The sequence below is a fragment of the Periplaneta americana genome, chromosome 1 (genome assembly GCF_040183065.1).
Source record: "Periplaneta americana isolate PAMFEO1 chromosome 1, P.americana_PAMFEO1_priV1, whole genome shotgun sequence".
Taxonomy (NCBI): domain Eukaryota; kingdom Metazoa; phylum Arthropoda; class Insecta; order Blattodea; family Blattidae; genus Periplaneta; species Periplaneta americana.
The window spans coordinates 212,112,688-212,132,081 of NC_091117.1; the positions used below are offsets into that span (position 1 = coordinate 212,112,688).

Genomic DNA, 19,394 nt, shown 5'->3' on the forward strand with positions numbered 1-19,394 from the left:
AGTAAATGAAACTTCATACTATATAATTCATATTATTATTATTCAAAATTAATATTTCATAAATGTCACGTTTATTTCAGATTCATCATCGTAGTTGAGCACGATTTGTCAGTTCTGGACTACCTCTCAGATTTTATATGTTGTTTGTATGGTGTTCCCGGTGCATATGGAGTTGTTACTATGCCTTTCTCTGTTAGGGAAGGTAAGTGATATTCTCAGTAAATTTCTGATTGTTAGTAACAGAAAAAATGTTGTTCTAAATTAAGTACATTTCATTTTATTAATATTAATAGATTAGGGAAAACACGGAAATTTTACTTGAAGCAAGTAGAGCGATCGGTTTGGAAGTAAATCCCGAAAAGACAAAGTATATGATTATGTCTCGTGACCAGAATATTGTACGAAATGGAAATATAAAAATTGGAGATTTATCCTTCGAAGAGGTGGAAAAATTCAAATATCTTGGAGCAACAGTAACAAATATAAATGATACTCGGGAGGAAATTAAACGCAAAATAAATATGGGAAATGCGTGTTATTATTCGGTTGAGAAGCTCTTATCATCCAGTCTTCTGTCCAAAAATCTGAAAGTTAGAATTTATAAAACAGTTATATTACCGGTTCTTCTGTATGGTTGTGAAACTTGGACTCTCACTTTGAGAGAGGAACATAGGTTAAGGGTGTTTGAGAATAAGGTGCTTAGGAAAATATTTGGGGCTAAGAGGGATGAAGTTACAGGAGAATGGAGAAAGTTATACAACACAGAACTGCACGCATTGTATTCTTCACCTGACATAATTAGGAACATTAAATCCAGACGTTTGAGATGGGCAGGGCATGTAGCTCGTATGGGCGAATCCAGAAATGCATATAGAGTCTTAGTTGGGAGACCGGAGGGAAAAAGACCTTTGGGGAGGCCGAGACGTAGATGGGAGGATAATATTAAAATGGATTTGAGGGAGGTGGGGTATGATGATAGAGACTGGATTAATCTTGCACAGGATAGGGACCGCTGGCGGGCTTATGTGAGGACGGCAATGAACCTTCGCGTTCCTTAAAAGCCATTTGTAAGTAAGTAAGTAATATTAATAGTCTTAACACTCATGGCTATTTGTTCCTGTGCTGGAGGAGTCAGTTACAGGTGGAGGATAGGACAAAACATTCAGGCCATATATATGAACTCATTGTGCTACCTCTGTAGTTTAATTATTGTATGAGTGGAGTTTAATTTTTGAATGGGTGTGGAATAGCTAGTAAATTTGGTTTGATGCCCTTTTTATATACCATAAACCTACGACATGAGCCTTCCAGGTTTACTTTCCTTCTGAAGAAAGATATCACTCTCAACCAGACCAGAACCCTTGAACCATGGGTTTCAAAGGTAAACATGGTAGTCACTTACACCATCATAAATATGATATTCATATAACCATTATCAAAATTACGTTAAGATCCCAGTGCAGTTGAAAAATGGTCTTGGAAAAGCACTTTATGTATGCAAAACTACAAATGTATTATCGTTACTGAATACTGAAATAAGTTGTTTATATTAAATACGTAATAGAAATTGATTATGAACATAACCTTGGTTCAGAGGTAAGTAACTGGCCTTCTGATTTTAGGCTGCATTCATATATTGGTTTGAATCCCAGTTAGGCCGATTTAACTAGTTTGGTTTTCTCCGAAGTTTTCCCTAATTGTAAGGCGAATATCAAGTAATTCGTGCTCATCTCCCTGAAATATCACTAATTTCACAGACACTAAAATATAATAGATTTACGTAAATTGTACTTATTTACAAGAAGTTAAGAGAACAGTAATAATAATACAGGGTGTTCATAAAGACTTGATCCATTTTTGAGAAAAAGAAGAAACAAAAACAGCAACTTTTTAAAATAAGTTTGAAATTGAGATACTTCAGTTTGGTTTTAATGTAACAATATTTTATTGCGTGTATTTCATTATGTACGCTTTTTCATCACATAAGCATTTCATTGTACATGTACTTTTTTTTTTTTTTTTTTTTTTTTTTTTTAACTCTTACTTATATGAGATATTGTTTTCAGGAATAAACATTTTCTTAGACGGGTTTGTTCCAACGGAAAATCTACGATTTCGTGATGAATCATTAGTATTCAAAGTAGCAGAATCAGCAACTGAAGAAGAAGTAAAACGTATGAATCATTATGAATATCCTAAAATGTCCAAGAGTATGGGTAGCTTTCATCTTACAGTTCAAAAAGGACAATTTTCGGACTCTGAAATCTTAGTGCTATTAGGAGAGAATGGCACTGGAAAAACAACCTTCATTCGTATGCTGGCAGGCAAATTAGAACCAGATGAAGGTCCAGGTAAAGTCATATTCTTTTGTGCATTTTAAGTTAAATATGAGTGCATATTACTTTAATGGCTTGAGTATCACCTTTTTCAATCCTGTTGAGTTTAAATGGAAATCATGGAGATAGAAATGTTGTTGGGTCACCTTTTCATGCAATATCTGTATTTCCTTTGTTGTTCTAACACTACTACTCCCCATCATCACCTCATTATCACTTTCATGAGAAAGCATCTGAACTTTTGAGCCAACATTGTGACATATCCTTTGGCACATAATTGAGGCTTCAGATCTGACCAGTTATTTGAGTTTTAGATGCTACTGGAAACTAATGATAAACAGTCATTTATACCTCTGTTATTATAAACAACAGTAAAGATGTGGAAACATTCCTTCACAACCATTTCGCACTTGACATTTTGTTGTAATTAGGTGTCTGAACTTCAATGAAATTATTGCAGGTAACATTCCACAATTGCATATCAGCTACAAGCCACAGAAGATCAGTCCGAAGTCGCAAGGTATTGTTCGCCAGCTTTTACATGAGAAGATTAGAGATGCATATGTACATCCACAGGTAATTACATTTGTACTTTCCATGCCATAAGTTTCTAGGGTAATTGCACAAGAAGTAATTTCGAATATTCCATCCCATAGCAGTGAAATTTCATAATATTTCACCATATACAACATATGTACAGACAGTGTAAAAAAATGATAAATCATTAAGAGAGAGGGATAGGGAGAGAGAGAATATTTTATTAGTTCTACATTATTTGTAGTCTTTCTCTCCATATTTTTCTTACGTGTATGTTACATTAGGACTTCATCACTAGGGAGCGGATTTTTATGTGCTAAAAAATTTAAATATATTTATCTTTTATGTGCTAAAAAGTACGGAAATATTTGCTAAAAATAAAAAATATTTTTTTTTTAATATGACAAAAATACCTTACTTAGCTTGAAAAAAAAATGTCACTAGGTACTCACCAGCCACACTTGAGTGCTAGTAGTTGGCCGAGAATTGCAGTGAACAACAAAGATCATCTCCAAATTCGCCATCACAAATGCATGCCGATTATCTCTGAACAACGACTTATACTGTGAAAACGACCTTTTCAAATCACAGGACGTCAGACGTGCATATTTAAAGAGAGGAATGTCACAAACACAAACACCGTCAATTTCACCTACAGGCATTCTCTCCAATACTTGAGCAACTTTACACATTTTTTTATATCCATTGTTTTTCCCAAACACATTCTGGAATTTGTTCCTTAGTACTTGTACTTCTGAACCTAGTAGCGAGTCTAGTTTAATTTTCACGGTACGCACCTCCCTGTTTCAGAAAACAGGTTTTTGGATGTTTCGAGTTTTTTTATGGTGTCACACAAAAGCTTAGATTTGCTAATAGGAAAGCCAAATCGTTTTTTAAATAACCATCTTTCAGTATATCTTGAAGGATATTGATTGACAAAGCCCAATAACAGGGAATCACAACAAGATGCATTGCCGTACTTGATAGACATGAGCGAGAGGCGAGAGATTTGTTTAAATTAAATAATGTTCATACCCGAGCTCTGATCTGTTGTGTTTCACAAACAAAGCGTTGAATGAAATCATCTTCAGCAACAATAAACATTCCTAATTATGTGTTGCAAGATCTCTCCTCCTTGTCCATGTTAATTTATTCTCTAATAATAACACTGATATGCTGCCCAGCAGTTCTCAGAACTTGAGGCGATACTATAACAAAAATGGATCACGGATACACCACACAGCACTTAGAAACACGAAGCAACCAAGAATTCTTAAAAAGATAACGTACTTCTGAGTGACATAATTGATTTAGTTTTAAAATGTTTAAAAGTTCTTGTAAAAAAATTAATTAAGTAAAAAAAAAAACTCCAAGATTTATGTGTTTATAATAGATTTCCTGAAAATATGTATTTACATAATTTTTTTGTGAAAATATGTGTTTTTATGTGAAATAAAATTCAGGTTTTCAACTTGAAACTTCATGTTCGGAATTTTTTACTTTGTTAATTGTGTTTTATCACACGCAAAAAGATTATTTAATTACATAGAAATTCGCTCCTTATTCATCACATACATGTTCAGGTGTGTCGGCTATTTCTTGCCAGTCAAGTATAGAATTGCTATTAGATTTAAACTCATTACTCATGCTTTTCAATCAGTGGCAAGATGTTCCATTATATATAAATATTCCAGTCTTAAATGGAAACCACTCATCCATTATTGATACCACTTAATTCCTTATCACCTGTTTTTGTTATGCATTGTTCATATTTCCCCTCACAACACAGTCCAGTCTGTGTATAGAACTGCTTCTCTATTCCCCGTATGACTTTAAAGATATTTAACATGTTGCAATGTGTATTCCTTCTTGAAGCTTCACCCAAACCTCTTTTCACATATTGGGAAGTTTCTTCATTTACATAAATAATATTTTTCTGCTGAATAGAGGCTGAAAATAATTAAGTACTACTTGTGTTAGTTATTTGTAGAGCTGTGATTTTTGGTATTAACGATATACGCGAAATGTGTTAAAAACTTAATTTTATGCATGAAAATTTTCACGAAATTACTTCATAATTACATTTTCAACAAAAAACAAATTTTAGAATTCACACGAAAAATGACTCTTTCTCCCAAATAGAATATGAAAATTCTCTTTGTAATAAAATATACATGAACATATCAGCATTACTTGCGACATCTTGCAACAATGTACGTACAGTTTCAGGGAATATTTCTAGGGAGCAGCGCAAGCAGACAGCGGTCATTTCTCTTTCCCACAACAACTGCCTTGGTGAGATTAAGAAGGCAGTGCTGTCAACCTCTCACAGTTTATTTTTATTTTTTTATTTTATTGGGTTATTTTACGACGCTGTATCAACATCTAGGTTATTTAGCGTCTGAATGATATGAAGGTGATAATGCCGGTGAAATGAGTCCGGGGTCCAGCACCGAAAGTTACCCAGCATTTGCTCGTATTGGGTTGAGGGAAAACCCCGGAAAAAACCTCAACCAGGTAACTTGCCCCGACCGGGATTCGAACCCGGGCCACCTGGTTTCGCAGCCAGATGCGCTGACCGTTACTGCACAGGTGTGGACCTTCTCACAGTCGAATGAAATTGAATTATGAATTTAATTAATGATGCAAATAATTTTCTCTTAGTTTCACAGGGATTGTTTCAATAATAATTAAAACAAAAGTTATTTTATTATTTTTTAGTAATGGTCTCTAAAATAGTTGCTTTTCGGACAGTTATCAGATGACAGTGACAACAAATAACAGCCAACATTGTTTCATTATGTGTATCAGAAACTTTACCTTTACCAGAGTTTTAAACAAAACAGTTCATCATATAACAACAAATATAACCAAAGTATTAAGTGTAAAGATATGAATTTTCTGTTTGTGAAGAAAACGAAAATTTATTTTCTTGTTTGTGCACATTAAATGACTTATGTATGTTGTTTCAATTATAATTACCGTCATAAAGAACTGTTTTATTGCAAAATGCTTAAAACATTTAATGAGAAAGGATGTGTCATCTTCATGACATTTGACCTTTTTTAATGCTGTGTAGTAAAAAACATTGGGCTAAACTTTAAACAAACTTCATACAACCCTTGTGACCTGGTAGAGTGTAAGAGAAGGCCTTATAGCCTTAACTCTGCCAGTATAAATTATTATTATTATTATTATTATTATATTATATTGTTATTATTGTTGTTATTGTTATTCTTATTTTTCTTCTTCTTCTTCTTCTTCTTCTTCTTCTTCAGTAGGTGCTACAAGTTGTCGAAGTTTTGACCTTCTCAATTAATTTACGCCATTCTTTTCTATTATGAACAAGATTTGGCCAATTCTTTACATTCATTGTTTTCAAATCGTTGGTTATGTTTTCCTTCCATCTACTTTTTGGTCTTCCTTTTGCTCTTTTACTGATGGGGTTCCATTTATATATTTTCTTAACTATTTTACCTTCGTCCATACGATTGATATGGCCAAACCATGCCATCCTTTGAGCTTTGATATAGTTTACTATGTGTTGGTTTTGTATTAAAATGTTTAACTCTTTATTATTTCTAATTCTCCACTCATTGTCTGCATCTTTTATTGGGCCAAATATCCTTCGTAATATTTTCCTTTCAAAAACCAGGAGCTTTTGCTTAGACAATTCAGTTAGGGTCCAGGTTTCACTTGCATATGTTACAATTGGTCTTATTACTGTTAAATATAGTCTTAATTTTGCTTGTTTGGATGCGTATTTGCTTTTGAATAGGTTGAGATTTGCAAAGTATGCTTTATTTGCCATAACAATTCTATTGTTTATTTCTTCCTCGATATTGTTTTCGTCGTTTACTATTGATCCCAAGTACTTGAAGGATTTTACTCCTTCAAAAATAGTACTATCCATCTGTAAGTTTTCTGGTTCATTATTTTTGGCTGAACATTTTAAAAATTTTGTTTTCTTTTCATTTATGATTAATCCATTATTATTATTATTATTATTATTATTATTATTATTATTATTGTTGTTGTTGTTGTTCCTTAGATGGAGTAATTGTAAGGAAACAGAAGTACTCTGATATGTGGTACTGTACATATTTTGGTATAGTTTATTGAAATGTTATGAGTGACAGCATGACTTTATTCAGTTTGAACATTTTAGTTCGTGACGGATGTGATGAAGCCCCTGAGAATGGACGACATTATGGATCAGGAAGTGCAGAATTTGTCTGGAGGAGAACTGCAGAGAGTTGCATTAGCTCTCTGTCTAGGAAAGCCAGCTGATGTGTATCTCATAGATGAACCGTCTGCTTATTTGGACTCTGAGCAGCGTCTTGTTGCTGCAAAAGTTATAAAGAGGTAAGTAATACAGTACTCTGTGTGCCATGTCAAGATTCAAATTCCTTATAATCTTCATGCGTTATACTGAACATTCATTGCATGATTGGTTTGTTACCAGTGCTTCCAAGAATAGATCGTAAACTTTTCCTGAACTGTATTAGTCTGGCAGAATTGGATTCCATTTTTTTTAAGTTTGGAGCACAATTAGGTAGAATTCATTACCGTGTTGATAGAATGGTAGACGAGGATGATAATTGGAAAAAATGAGAAACATTGGTATGTAACTACAGAATTTTCATATTTTTATATCGGGGAACACCATCAGGATTAGCTGGCACAGTCATCTGTATCTGAAGACCCTGCAAAGGCCATTGAAAATTTTGCTTTCGGCATTTAAGATACTCTTGTTGTATATTTGCAAATAAACTATGCATTTCAATTTGAAGAGAACTGAATGGCTGGAGAATTGCAAAGCCTAGAGTTCCTGGTTTATGCAGAGGCACTCTACTGTTCTCCAACCAGGAGATAAACCTGGTTTTCTTCATTCATATTATTGAACTTTCTGTACACATACTATTTCAGCAATAACTTTTAATAAAAAAAAATTGCGCTATCAAAAATGGATATGATTCGTTTGTTTTTTCATGAAGGCTTCACGAGAACATACAATCATACCCAAAACAAGAAATTTTATTCCAGCAGTGAAATAATTATTCTACCACATGAATCCTATTCAATTCGGTTTGATTTGACGTACTGCTTTCTGCTGTCTTCCATTTAAATACATTGTGAAGAGAAATTCTGTTTGATTCGATTCCGCTAAGTGGGAGCAGTCATTTCTGCAGTACCATCTTTGCTGTGCAGTATGAGAGAAATATCCAGAACTGTTGGGCAACACTATAATCTTACATGACAGTGCTAGACCTCACACAGCAGACATAGTCATTGTTTACAGCGTTGGGGATGGGAGATCTTGCCACACCCTCCCTATTCTCGCGATCGTAGACCTTGCGACTTCGATTTTATTCCCACAGTGATGAAGCCATTGTGTGGGAAATACTTTGCCAACACACAAGATATTGTAACTGCAGTTTGGCGTGAGATAGCACACATTAGCGAATCTCATGCAGCCGATGGTATTTTCTGTCTCCCCCATCGAGGGCAACGGACCGTAGACAACCTAGGAGACTGCTTTGAAGGATGTTAAACAGCCTATACATATGATGATAACAAATTGTAAGAGAATAAAATAATGATTTCAAAATGTCATTTTTGTCCTTTTACCCTACCAACAAATTCATGCATCCATCCCCCTGTGGTGCCAATTTTAAAAAGTACCTGTCATACACTTTCAAATGTATAAATTAAATTTTATGTTGTTGTTTTCTAATGCCAGGCGTTTGACAATAAAGTCATTTGACTTCTTGCACTCCAATATTTTTCAAAGATATTATCATGGCCAGCCACTGAAGCACAGATCTTGAGGTGTTCCGAATCCATTTCTTGGTTTGAGTTACACAATGGACAGTTAGGGGACTGATATATCCCAATTCTATGCAGGTGTTTGGCCAAACAATCATGGCCTGTTGCCAATCTAAATGCAGCTACAGACGATTTTCGTGGTAAATCGGGAATTAACTGTGGATTATGATGCAGAGAGTTCCATTTTTTCCCTTGTGACTGTGTTATCAAATTTTGTTTGTTGAAGTCTAAGTATGTAGGTTTAATAAATCTCTTCACAGAGTAAAACGTAGATTTAGTAACAGGTCTGCAAGTAGCAGTGCTGCCCTTCTTTGCTAAAGCATCCGCATTCTCGTTTCCCAGGATTCCACAATGGGATGGTATCCATTGGAATACAATTCTTTTATTGAGTGATATTGATTGAGAGAGCATTTTAGTTATTTCTGCTGTTTGAGATGAAGGTGTGTGTTTAGAGACCATTGATAGAATAGCTGCTTTGAAGTCTGACAATATAACTGCATTCTTAAATTTATTGATGTGGCATAGAAGATTCCTGAGACTTTCACTTATTGCAATGATTTCTCCATCAAAACTTGTTGTTCCGTATTAAATTAATAAAATTAAATTTTATGCATTGGAGCATTTTCGACAGAAAAAAATAGTTGCCATGAGTTACGAATCAATCTCGTAAATTACCATCTTCTGCACTTCATCTCTTGTAGGTTGGCAGGTCTAATGTTACATGCTCTTTGTGATTGTCAAGAATAATGTAAGACATTCAGTTCAGTATTTTGTTGATATAACTAGATGCTTGGTTGCATTATAATGTGTATTGTATGTTACAACCAGTCCATTGCTGTTTCCATATTTGTGAATGTTTGTGGATTGCTTTTTGTGCTCCACTTAAAGGTGTTGTTCATTGATGTTTTCGAAAATCAAATACTTTTTCTTACCAATCACTTCGCTCCTACATTACTAGCAATGCCAACATGATCTGTAATCTGTTGAAATATTGTTATTTTAGTTATATCTTGTAATTTAAGAAGTGATTACGCAGTATATATACTGTTTTCGCTGTAAGAAAAATCCTAATGTAAACATAAGCACGGGGCTGTCATATCCGTGATTGGCTGCCAGTCGAAACACTCGCATGACGCAGGAAAATATAGTTCATATTTGGAAACCACAATCTTGTATTATTTGAAAATAAAACATTGAATTCTAGTTGTTAAATACGATGAAACATTTAACTTTATTCATATGTAAAACACTATGTAAAAGAAAAGCTACTTTTATATATTGTTATGTAATATGAACGCGGATGAATACCAACAGTAATACCGAGGTAGTCTGTTCTTGTAACAAGCTGGTGTCACTTGAGCTCGTAGTTGTTCACGTACGCACGTGGTACAGTAGTATGGCTTTTGCATCCTCAACTGTTCATTGTGAAGACATAAGACTTAAAAATAATTTAATTACAGTAATTATAAAGTAAATGTTTCCTAATCAAACGAATGCACAGTAGTGAGGTTAGGCCTACTTGACGAGTAATGGGAAATGTTTAACATGAAACAGAATGTACAACAGTAGGCGGGAACATGTACTGAGAATCTATGGCGCCAAACAGCGGCCAATGAAGCCTCACTTCAGTCACGTGCTATTGTTTACATTAGGATTTTTCTTACAGCGAAAAGATTATAGTTTAAATGTTCTTAAAAGTAATGGAGTTATAATATACTACTTGTAGTTTATATACATATTCTTTATTTGTAGGTTTATCTTGCATGCAAAGAAAACAGGATTTGTGGTAGAGCACGATTTCATAATGGCAACATATTTAGCTGACAGAGTCATAGTATTTGAAGGCTCACCATCTATTGATACAACTGCACATACACCACAGAACTTACTAGCAGGAATGAATAGATTCCTCGAACTTCTGGGCATCACTTTCAGACGAGACCCAAACAACTTTCGACCACGGATAAATAAGAACAATTCTGTAAAAGTAAGTATTCGTTGTAAGGTTGGGAATTTAATTAACATGGAATAATAATTTATATTAATTAATTGTGGTTAGTCCTAGATAAGAATTCCATTTATGAACTGGTGCCACCTAAAGTGGAAGTCATTACCTCTGATAATAGGATAAGTGAGAATGATGACCAACAGAATTGAATTTTGACATGAACGAGCTAAACACTAAACTTAGAACCTGAAATGTAAGCAGGGCTGGGCAAAATACTGACATCCAAGTATTTCAAATACAAATACAAAATACTTCAAATAATTGTATTTGAAATACAAATACAAAATATTTAAAAAAAATTAACCAAAATACATTTGTATTTCAAATACTCAAAATAAATTTGTATTTAAAATACTCGATACAATATATAGGCCTAAAGAAATAAGAATATTACCGTACTGAAAATCTAAAATATATTAACATTAAAATTATTTTTACCTCGAAGTTTTATATAAACACTGTAACTGAACATTATTCCTTTTCCCAGTCAGCAATGAAATTATGCTACATATGAATAATTACTGCTCCCTTTGAAAACAACCAGTTCCTCAAATGTTCATAAGATAAGGATGCCCTTGCTTGTGAATGAATAAATCCTGCAAAACAGAACAGTCTTTCTACAGGCGCAGAGGAACACAAACTTGTATTATATTTATAAAACATTGTTTCACTGTTGGGTAATTCTCTAGAGTGCACAGGGTTGTCTCTTTGCCATTGAAGAATTGTATGAGCTCATACTCTACAACAGACAAATTCTTTTCTTTTTGCTTTTCAAAGTCTGTTTTCATCGTCTTCATTGTCTGAACTGACCAAAGAAGTAGCAGATAACTGCTCAGCTGATTTCACACACATATTCTGTGTCCTCTTCTTATCATTTAGTGAGGCAATGTCAGGTAGCCAACTCATCTTCAATGACGGGTGGAGCAAGCTGCCAAAATAGCTCAATTTTTTCTGGGATCAGATCAAACATCACTTTAAATCTTGATGAAAGTGAGCTTATTAGGATTGGAGTTACTTGGAATAGATGGCGTAGATACGAGGGGGATCCAGGAAATAACGACCGTTCGCGCATACCCACCGCGCAGCTGACTCCCCTTCCTTGTTTGAAGGTCAACTGGCTTCCTTAACATGTGTTCTCATAATGTTGTGAGAACTGGTTGCAACAAGTCGCCATTGTTCATTTTGTGTTACTTCAAAATGAACGACGTGATTGATAATCCCGCCGACTGTGAGGTGAGGAGTGTGATTCGATTTTTGAATGCCCGACATTTGAAACCTGCAGAAATTTACCGGCAATTGAAAGAAGTGTATGGTGATACTGTAATGAATGAAAGAAATGTGAGAAAATGGTGCGAAATGTTCAACAATGGGCGAACAAATGTCCACAATGAAACTCGACCCTGACGCCCATCGCTCATCACAGAAGACCTGAAGACTAAAGTGAACGACAGAATCTTGCAAGACAGGCGCACATCACTCGACGAATTGCATATTGCCTTTCCTGACATTTCTCGTTCTTTGCTTGGTGAAATTGTGTCGCAACATCTTGGCTACCACAAAATCTGTGCCCGCCCGCACACTGCTGCTTCAACTCGAGAATTGCTGGATCAATTCGGTTGGGAAATCTTTGATCATCCGCCCTATAGTCCAGACCTTGCTCCTAGCGATTTTCACCTTTTCACTAAGCTGAAAGACTTTCTGGGTGGTACGCATTTTGGAAGTGATGAAGAGTTGAAGAAGACAGTGATCACCTGGCTTAATGAACTGGCGGCAGAGGAGTATAACACGGGAATTCTAAAGCTAGTGAACAGATACGACAAATGGTTAAATGTAGGTGGTGATTATGTAGAGAAGTAAAGGAAGCTTCAGTTATGTAACAGGCTTTGTTTTTTCAAATAAATATATATTTTTTTAATTATTACAACAAAACGGTCGTTATTTCCTGGATCCCCCTCGTAACTAGGTAACAGAATATATAATCTGTTTTTAAGGGAAATTAATGTGGACAAAAGTTGGCCGTAATAACACGTCTTCTCATTTTGCATTAAATTAAGGGCTACGGCAATGGGTTTCAGAACTGCACAATATTCTTCAAGGTACTGAAACTCAACATCTTTGAAGGTTGGCAATCCCAGTTTTTTACATATACTGTTTATATCATGTTTGAATTGCAATATTTGAGAGATTGAGTCATAAAGAGAATTCCATCGAGTTGGGCAAGGAAACTTTAATGAATATTTCAAGACATCTGATATAATTTCTGAGTATTTGAATCTCCTAGACACATTCCATAATGATAAACATTTAGCAAGTGTTGGGTGATGGATCCTTGATGCTGTTGGAGATTTCTTTATGGTATTAAGGAAATCAGTTGTGGCAAGGAAACTAAGTGTATGGCTAACACAACTGAAATGGGTAGGCAAATAAGACAAAAGCTCATTCTTCAAATCCAAATCCAAAACTTGAAGAAGAAGAAGAAGAAGAAGAAGAAGAAGAAGAAGAAGAAGAAGAAGAATAAAAAAGTATTTTGAGTATTTGAAATACAAAATACATCAATTTTATGTATTTAAATACAAAATACTTTCGAAAATCCTTACAAATTACAAAATATAAATGCATTTCAAATGTATTTCAAATACTGCCCAGCTCTGAATGTAAGATATTTGTTCAAACCTGGAGCAGTAAATGCTTTGAATGACGACCTGTATGTAGATGAATATCAGGCAAGTGAGACTCGAAGATATACCACCACCACCACTCTTTGGCCAACCATTGCCGTGAATTCAACAAATTAAAATTAAATTAAATAGTCGAGAATTATCATAAATTCTCATTTCACCTTTTGAGACTGCATCCAATCTCTTCTTTGTAAGGCCAATGGACTGCCAGTTCGAAATGTGTGTACAAATGTTATTTAATGAACACATTCATATTATTTGTATTTCTTCTGAAGGAAAAAGGTGATGGAACTCTGTATATAACATATTATAGTGGATAGGGAGGTGATTATTGTTCAGTGCACGGGAATTTTTGTCGTTTCTAACCTCCTTTTCGTCCAACTTTAAGACTTTCAAGACCTGAGCTGAGTTCAAAGAAAAATTATGTTAAAAACATAGTTATTAATACATTTCTCTGTTTCATGATGAAAAATACAATAAAAAGGTGCCGGAATGCCGTGTTCTGCCAAAAAAAAAATATTGTGTATTCTGTAATTGAATAACATTCCGCAGAAAGTAACAAATCCTACAGTACTGGAGGAAGGGGGAACTCTGTTAAATTATCTCATTGAAAATAAATGTCATTCATTCTTACAGTTTCATATGAACAAAATCAGCTCAATTCAGCAAAGAAACGTGACTTTAAAATATATCATAAAAACAATGTTATATGGTTGTTTATGCAGAATGTTAACTACTACTATGTTTGCACGATATTCACATATTTTTAATATTCTCCAGGATACTGAACAGAAGAAAGCTGGACAATATTTCTTTTTGGAAGAATAACACAATTGGAATATATGGTCCATTCCAAGTCAGCAGACATTAGTACCCTTGAACGGCAATTGATGCTGTGAACGTGTTTCGAAATGAAGAACATCAGAAGAAGATTCTTAGTTGTCTCAAAAACCTTTGGCCTTCCAGTTTTTTCCTTTTTTCTTTTATTAAACCGATCTTTTCAGTTTGTCTGTAATTTTCTTTATTATACAATCATGTAAACGAAATTGGTAATACAGTCTTGTAACTAAAAAAAAAAAAAAATACTTTTTTAAGTTGTAAATCTTTCTTAGACTTCAAAGGAATGATAGTGCAAGATATTTTTTTAAATATTTTTATTAAAAATGTTTGTTTAAGGCTAAGGGTACAATTATTATATTTATTATATAATGAACAAGAATATAATCCTAACTTTTAATGGTATTCAATGATGAATTTCATTTATTGGCTCTCCTCTAAAATTTTCTTTGTTATGAATATGTTCTCAGTTTGTAACAATACAAAAACGTGAAACAAGTACTTCTGTTTTGTATTATATGTATGTATTATGTATTCTCAGTGGTATTGGGAATACAATTTTGATGACATGCATATGACCAATAAAAGAATTTTAAAATGTCACTTATTTGATGTGTAAAATTTTCTCTTCATCTGAATTAGCCTATTGTTCTTATACCATGCATTCAGTCTTAGTGACGATGACAGTACTTTCCAAGTTTTGGGGAAATACAATTGTTATTGTCGGGCAAGTTTAATTAATTATTATTGTTGTTAAATTATAATAATGTTTCCAGATAAATGTTGTAGATCATTGATTTATGATTCAGTCAGAGACCGAAGCCTTATTTGGATTGGATTTTTAATGTATTTTATGCTCGACCATGCCGAAATGTAGTAATTATACACCTGGTAGCAGTCCTTTAATGCATGTCATTAAAGTTCAGGTTTTCAATTATTCTCGGATATGCAATCGAAAGAGAGGGAAACGTCACCGAGGCTGGAAATCTAATACTGTCTCAGAAGGTTATGTTCTGTTACTATAGTAATTAGCGTTAATTGTAAATAATATTCAAATAAATTCAATTTGTCATCTCGTTTTCAATTCTAAATCAATTTCCAGGTTATACATTCTCTGCATTACATCAAGATCAATGACATTATTGTTCCTCGGAAAAAATCAATACTTTCGCATCTGCGCACATCTCACAATTCAAGAGCTATGAACAAGGTCACTTACGATCTTCTGTCAGATACAAATAAAATGTATACTTCTGAATAATTTAAAGTTAGAAATATGGTCGAGCTTAAAAAGTTGTATGAAACTTGTCTATAATGGTAATTAAGACGCTCGTATGAAAATTATGAAACTCGCTTGTGCTCGTTTCATAAACAAACATACTTGCGTCTTAATTACTATCATTATAGGCTCGTTGCATAATGTACTATTTTGACTTTTCAGATAGTAGCTGGACATAATGAAACTGTTGTTGTAGTGGTTATTTAAAATGTAGTATTGTTAGGCTGTCTTCTTTTTTTCAGCTATTACATAATTGATGAGGTTTAAAAACACATTTGCAAGCTCATCAGCCATTAGATCTAACTCTGCTTTTTCAACATCTGCATATTTAAGACCAATTGTATGCCTACTTAAACCATTCTGTAGTTTTAGTTTGGTAAGTTTTCGACTTTTCTTCGAAGATTCATTATTTAGTTGCTTCTGTCAAATGAAGTCCAGCTGGAAAAAGAGACTATTTATAACCCTACAATACCATATTATTCTATTGATAAACATAGGTGGAGATGCAGTGAACATGAAGGGGATAATACCTTCAGGTCAAAGTGATATAAGCTACTGTCTCTTTCTAGCATTAGGTATGACGTATGAAGAAATCATAATTCTGGGAAGTGATAATAGGTTTATTTCAAATTAACACACAACTCAACATTTACCTAACACTGCATGTGTACACTGACGGCTCCCAAATAGAAAAACACGGGCCCACTGGAGCCAGAATTCATTGCCAACTGTTCTCTACCTATCTCACTCTAGGCAACAACCATACACCTTTTGATGGAGAAGTAAGAGCCATATGTACTGCTGTGAAACAACTGTTGTGCAGGTCCTTCCCATTTCCAAACATTGTCCTCCTCAGTGACTCAAAAGCAGCGATATCTGCAATTGGAAACTACTTACTACAACCAGCTAATGATGACATTCAACAATGCAGAGAAGACATCAAGAAACTAAATAAAATTGTACATCTGCAATGGATACCTTCTCACTGCGGTATTGCCAGGAATGAAGCAGCAGACTTTCTAGCAAAGAAAGGAACAACTATCCCCCTTTTCTAATTCTAACATGCTGCCATTCCATAGAGCATCTACAAATATAAGCAGTCGAGTAAGACTATGTTTCCATAAGAGTTTGGAGGAACAACTTAAAGATAAACACTGGAAGCACGCACTAAACTCCACTCTCCCCGAATGGCCCAGAAGAGACGCTGTTGCTACGTTCCACACCGCAGTAGGTCATGACTGTCTGGCTAATCACCTCCACCACCTGGTGTATTATCCAACCCCCACTGCATGCTCTGTGGATATTCCGACACCATGGACTCAAACCACATTAAGACTTGTCGAGCACTTTCATCAGTCAGCTTTGTGGATAGGTACTGGGAGGCCAGAGAAAGAATGCAACAGTGCTGACATCCATTTCTTCATAGTTTCACTTGCACATTGTTCACTTTATTTCGTTTTCTTTCCTTTTAGTTTTTATCGCCATTGTACGGCCAATGACCCTAGTCAAGTGCCACTGCATTGAATGATAAAAAAAAAAAAAAACATTTATCTAACATTGCAAATTAATATACAAATCAATATTTACGTAAACGTTGTTTCTAAATATAGGCATTAATTATGCAATTTGTCTTTTCATAGTATGACTAAGAAAGAATTGGGACATGCCTGGAACATATACTAGGGAGAGTTCATTCGGTTTACTTCATGTGACGAGTTTGCGAGATACTCGTTTTGAAAGTATAGAACAAAGTGGAAGTAAACGCATGAGTAATAATGAAGAACCTATTAATACGAATGGCAAAGTGGACAAATATGAACTATGAAGTATCCTACAAAATCAGTGATGGCACGACTCTCTAGTTCACACAAGTATCTTGGGATCTTATTAACAAAAATCGACAATATTTATTTGATATTTTATTGTAAATTACTTGGAACAGCTATAGTGATCCACGGTGATATGTTTGTAAGCCATTTTAGCATAAATATCGATATGAAGCAAGAGGGCCATCTTACATTAACATGCTGCTGTTAGAGCATTAGAGCCCTAGAGTTAGACTCTGAGCTGGAGTTTAAACATTAGAGCCCTAGAGTTAGACTCTGAGCTGGAGTTTAAAGTCTAGTGCAGGAGAATGATCGAAGATCGTAGTTTTAAGGGTAGATATTGATTTTAACAGCTGCATGTTCCCCTTGCCTCCTGTATTACAGGGAAAATATAATGCTAAGAATTTGTCTCTTGTACATTTGTACCAGCACGGCTTGGAATCGATTCTCAACTGCCTGCTCATGCGCACTAGCTCAATGTGTTTTCCATCAAGACTATAGTCGAGCTTGGTAGCGTAGTTGGTATAGCGCTGGCCTTCTATGCTCGAGGTTGCAGTAGATTTACTGGCATGTAAAAGAGCTGTGGGACAAAATTCCGGCACACCAGCGACGCTGATATAACCTCTGCAGTTGTGAGCGTTATTAAACAAACCATAATGTAATTTTTTCAAGACTTGAAACTGATTCCAAACCGATACTGTACTCCCAGTTCCCTGTTCCAACGTGCTTTGGAACAAGTGAAATTGGTTCTTGATTAAGAGTAGAACTGGAAATTCTGAACAGTTGACACATGCGCAGATGGTTTAATCTGAAGTTATGGTTAAAATGCTTCGAGAATAGGCAGATTAAAATAAAAAAAAATAGTCTATCATGAGTGATTTGGAAGGTGATAGTTATATATTTTATGAGGAATTAAGTTCGGAAGAATGAATATAATTTTAATATGAGAAGAAATTCCGAAGGCCATGAAAGAACAGTTCAAGAAACATTCCAAGACACCATACACAACTGGCGCATGCATCGAAAGAAGTTCGGTTTAGTTCGGAATGCATTCTGAATTGCTTGCTGGAACAAACCTTATATTTAACTTGTACAGGGTATTGCAAAACTCCATATTCAAACTTCTAGGGATGGTAGAGGAGCCCAAAACAAAAGATTTTTTATTATATTGTATAACCATAGGTCGGAAAGCGATAGTTACGTCAGTCGTCACCTTCGAACGCAGACATTGAGAGAGTGGTATCCATTTAAAATGGTTTTGGTGACATTTTGTTTACAGATATTATTCAAACGTGCGGCCTCCTGCTTCATTACATGATGTACTACGACGTGATAATGTGTCTCATATTTGAAATACTCCATGTTTATGTAAATGATCGGCAGCCACAAGAATCCGTGCAATGAGGTCCTCCTCTAACACAATTCTTTAAATGACCCCACACAAAAAAAACTCGAGTGAAGTAAGGTCAGGAGAACGAGCAGGCCATGCAATGGGCCCACCTCGGCCAATTCAATGTTCACCGAATGTGCCACGTAAATGCTCTCGAACTTGAAGAGAAAAATGAGTTGCGACATCACGCTGGTACCACATGTGACGTCGGATGTCAAGGGGAATATCTTGGAGCAACTCAGGCAATGTGTACCGACCAAGAGTTAGAAAGAGAAGACTATAGAGTGGCCATGTTGTCCTGTACAGCGCTCTTTGCAGTGCCACAGCGAAACACGGCAGATCTGAGCTAAGCGCCCACCTTTGTAAAAATTCGTCTGCTTACAATGCTGTATAACGGAGGTAAGAAGAAGAAAAAAACGAAGAAAAAACATGCCTGTTGTGTGTGCTGCATATAACTGCAATGTCAAAAGGAAAAAGACAACTGATATATCATATTTCATGTAAATTTTATGAAGTTAAGTCCATAGTTTTGTTAATTAGCAGCATTTTTTTCATGCATAAATGTGTAACAACGCCCGGCATAAACAAAATAAATGGTTCACTGGTAATGTACTTAAACTAAATACGGATAAAACCAATACAATTCCGTTTCAGACCCAGTGAAAAACAAATAG

General features: G+C 34.9%; 2 protein-coding genes across 2 annotated transcripts in view; one reads left to right on the forward strand and one right to left on the reverse strand.

Annotated features, from left to right (window-relative positions):
• pix (ATP-binding cassette sub-family E member 1 pix) overlaps positions 1-14,832 on the forward strand; it is a 26,825-nt gene extending 11,993 nt beyond the window's left edge. The window contains exons 6-11 of the mRNA XM_069837614.1: positions 81-202; positions 2,067-2,351; positions 2,797-2,912; positions 7,042-7,238; positions 10,455-10,689; positions 14,169-14,832. Of these exons, the coding sequence (XP_069693715.1) occupies positions 81-202; positions 2,067-2,351; positions 2,797-2,912; positions 7,042-7,238; positions 10,455-10,689; positions 14,169-14,216 (1,003 nt within the window). The 3' untranslated portion in view covers positions 14,217-14,832. The remainder of the gene's footprint in view (positions 1-80; positions 203-2,066; positions 2,352-2,796; positions 2,913-7,041; positions 7,239-10,454; positions 10,690-14,168) is intronic.
• LOC138707755 (uncharacterized) overlaps positions 1-19,394 on the reverse strand; it is a 46,557-nt gene that overhangs the window by 25,230 nt on the left and 1,933 nt on the right. The window lies entirely within an intron of this gene.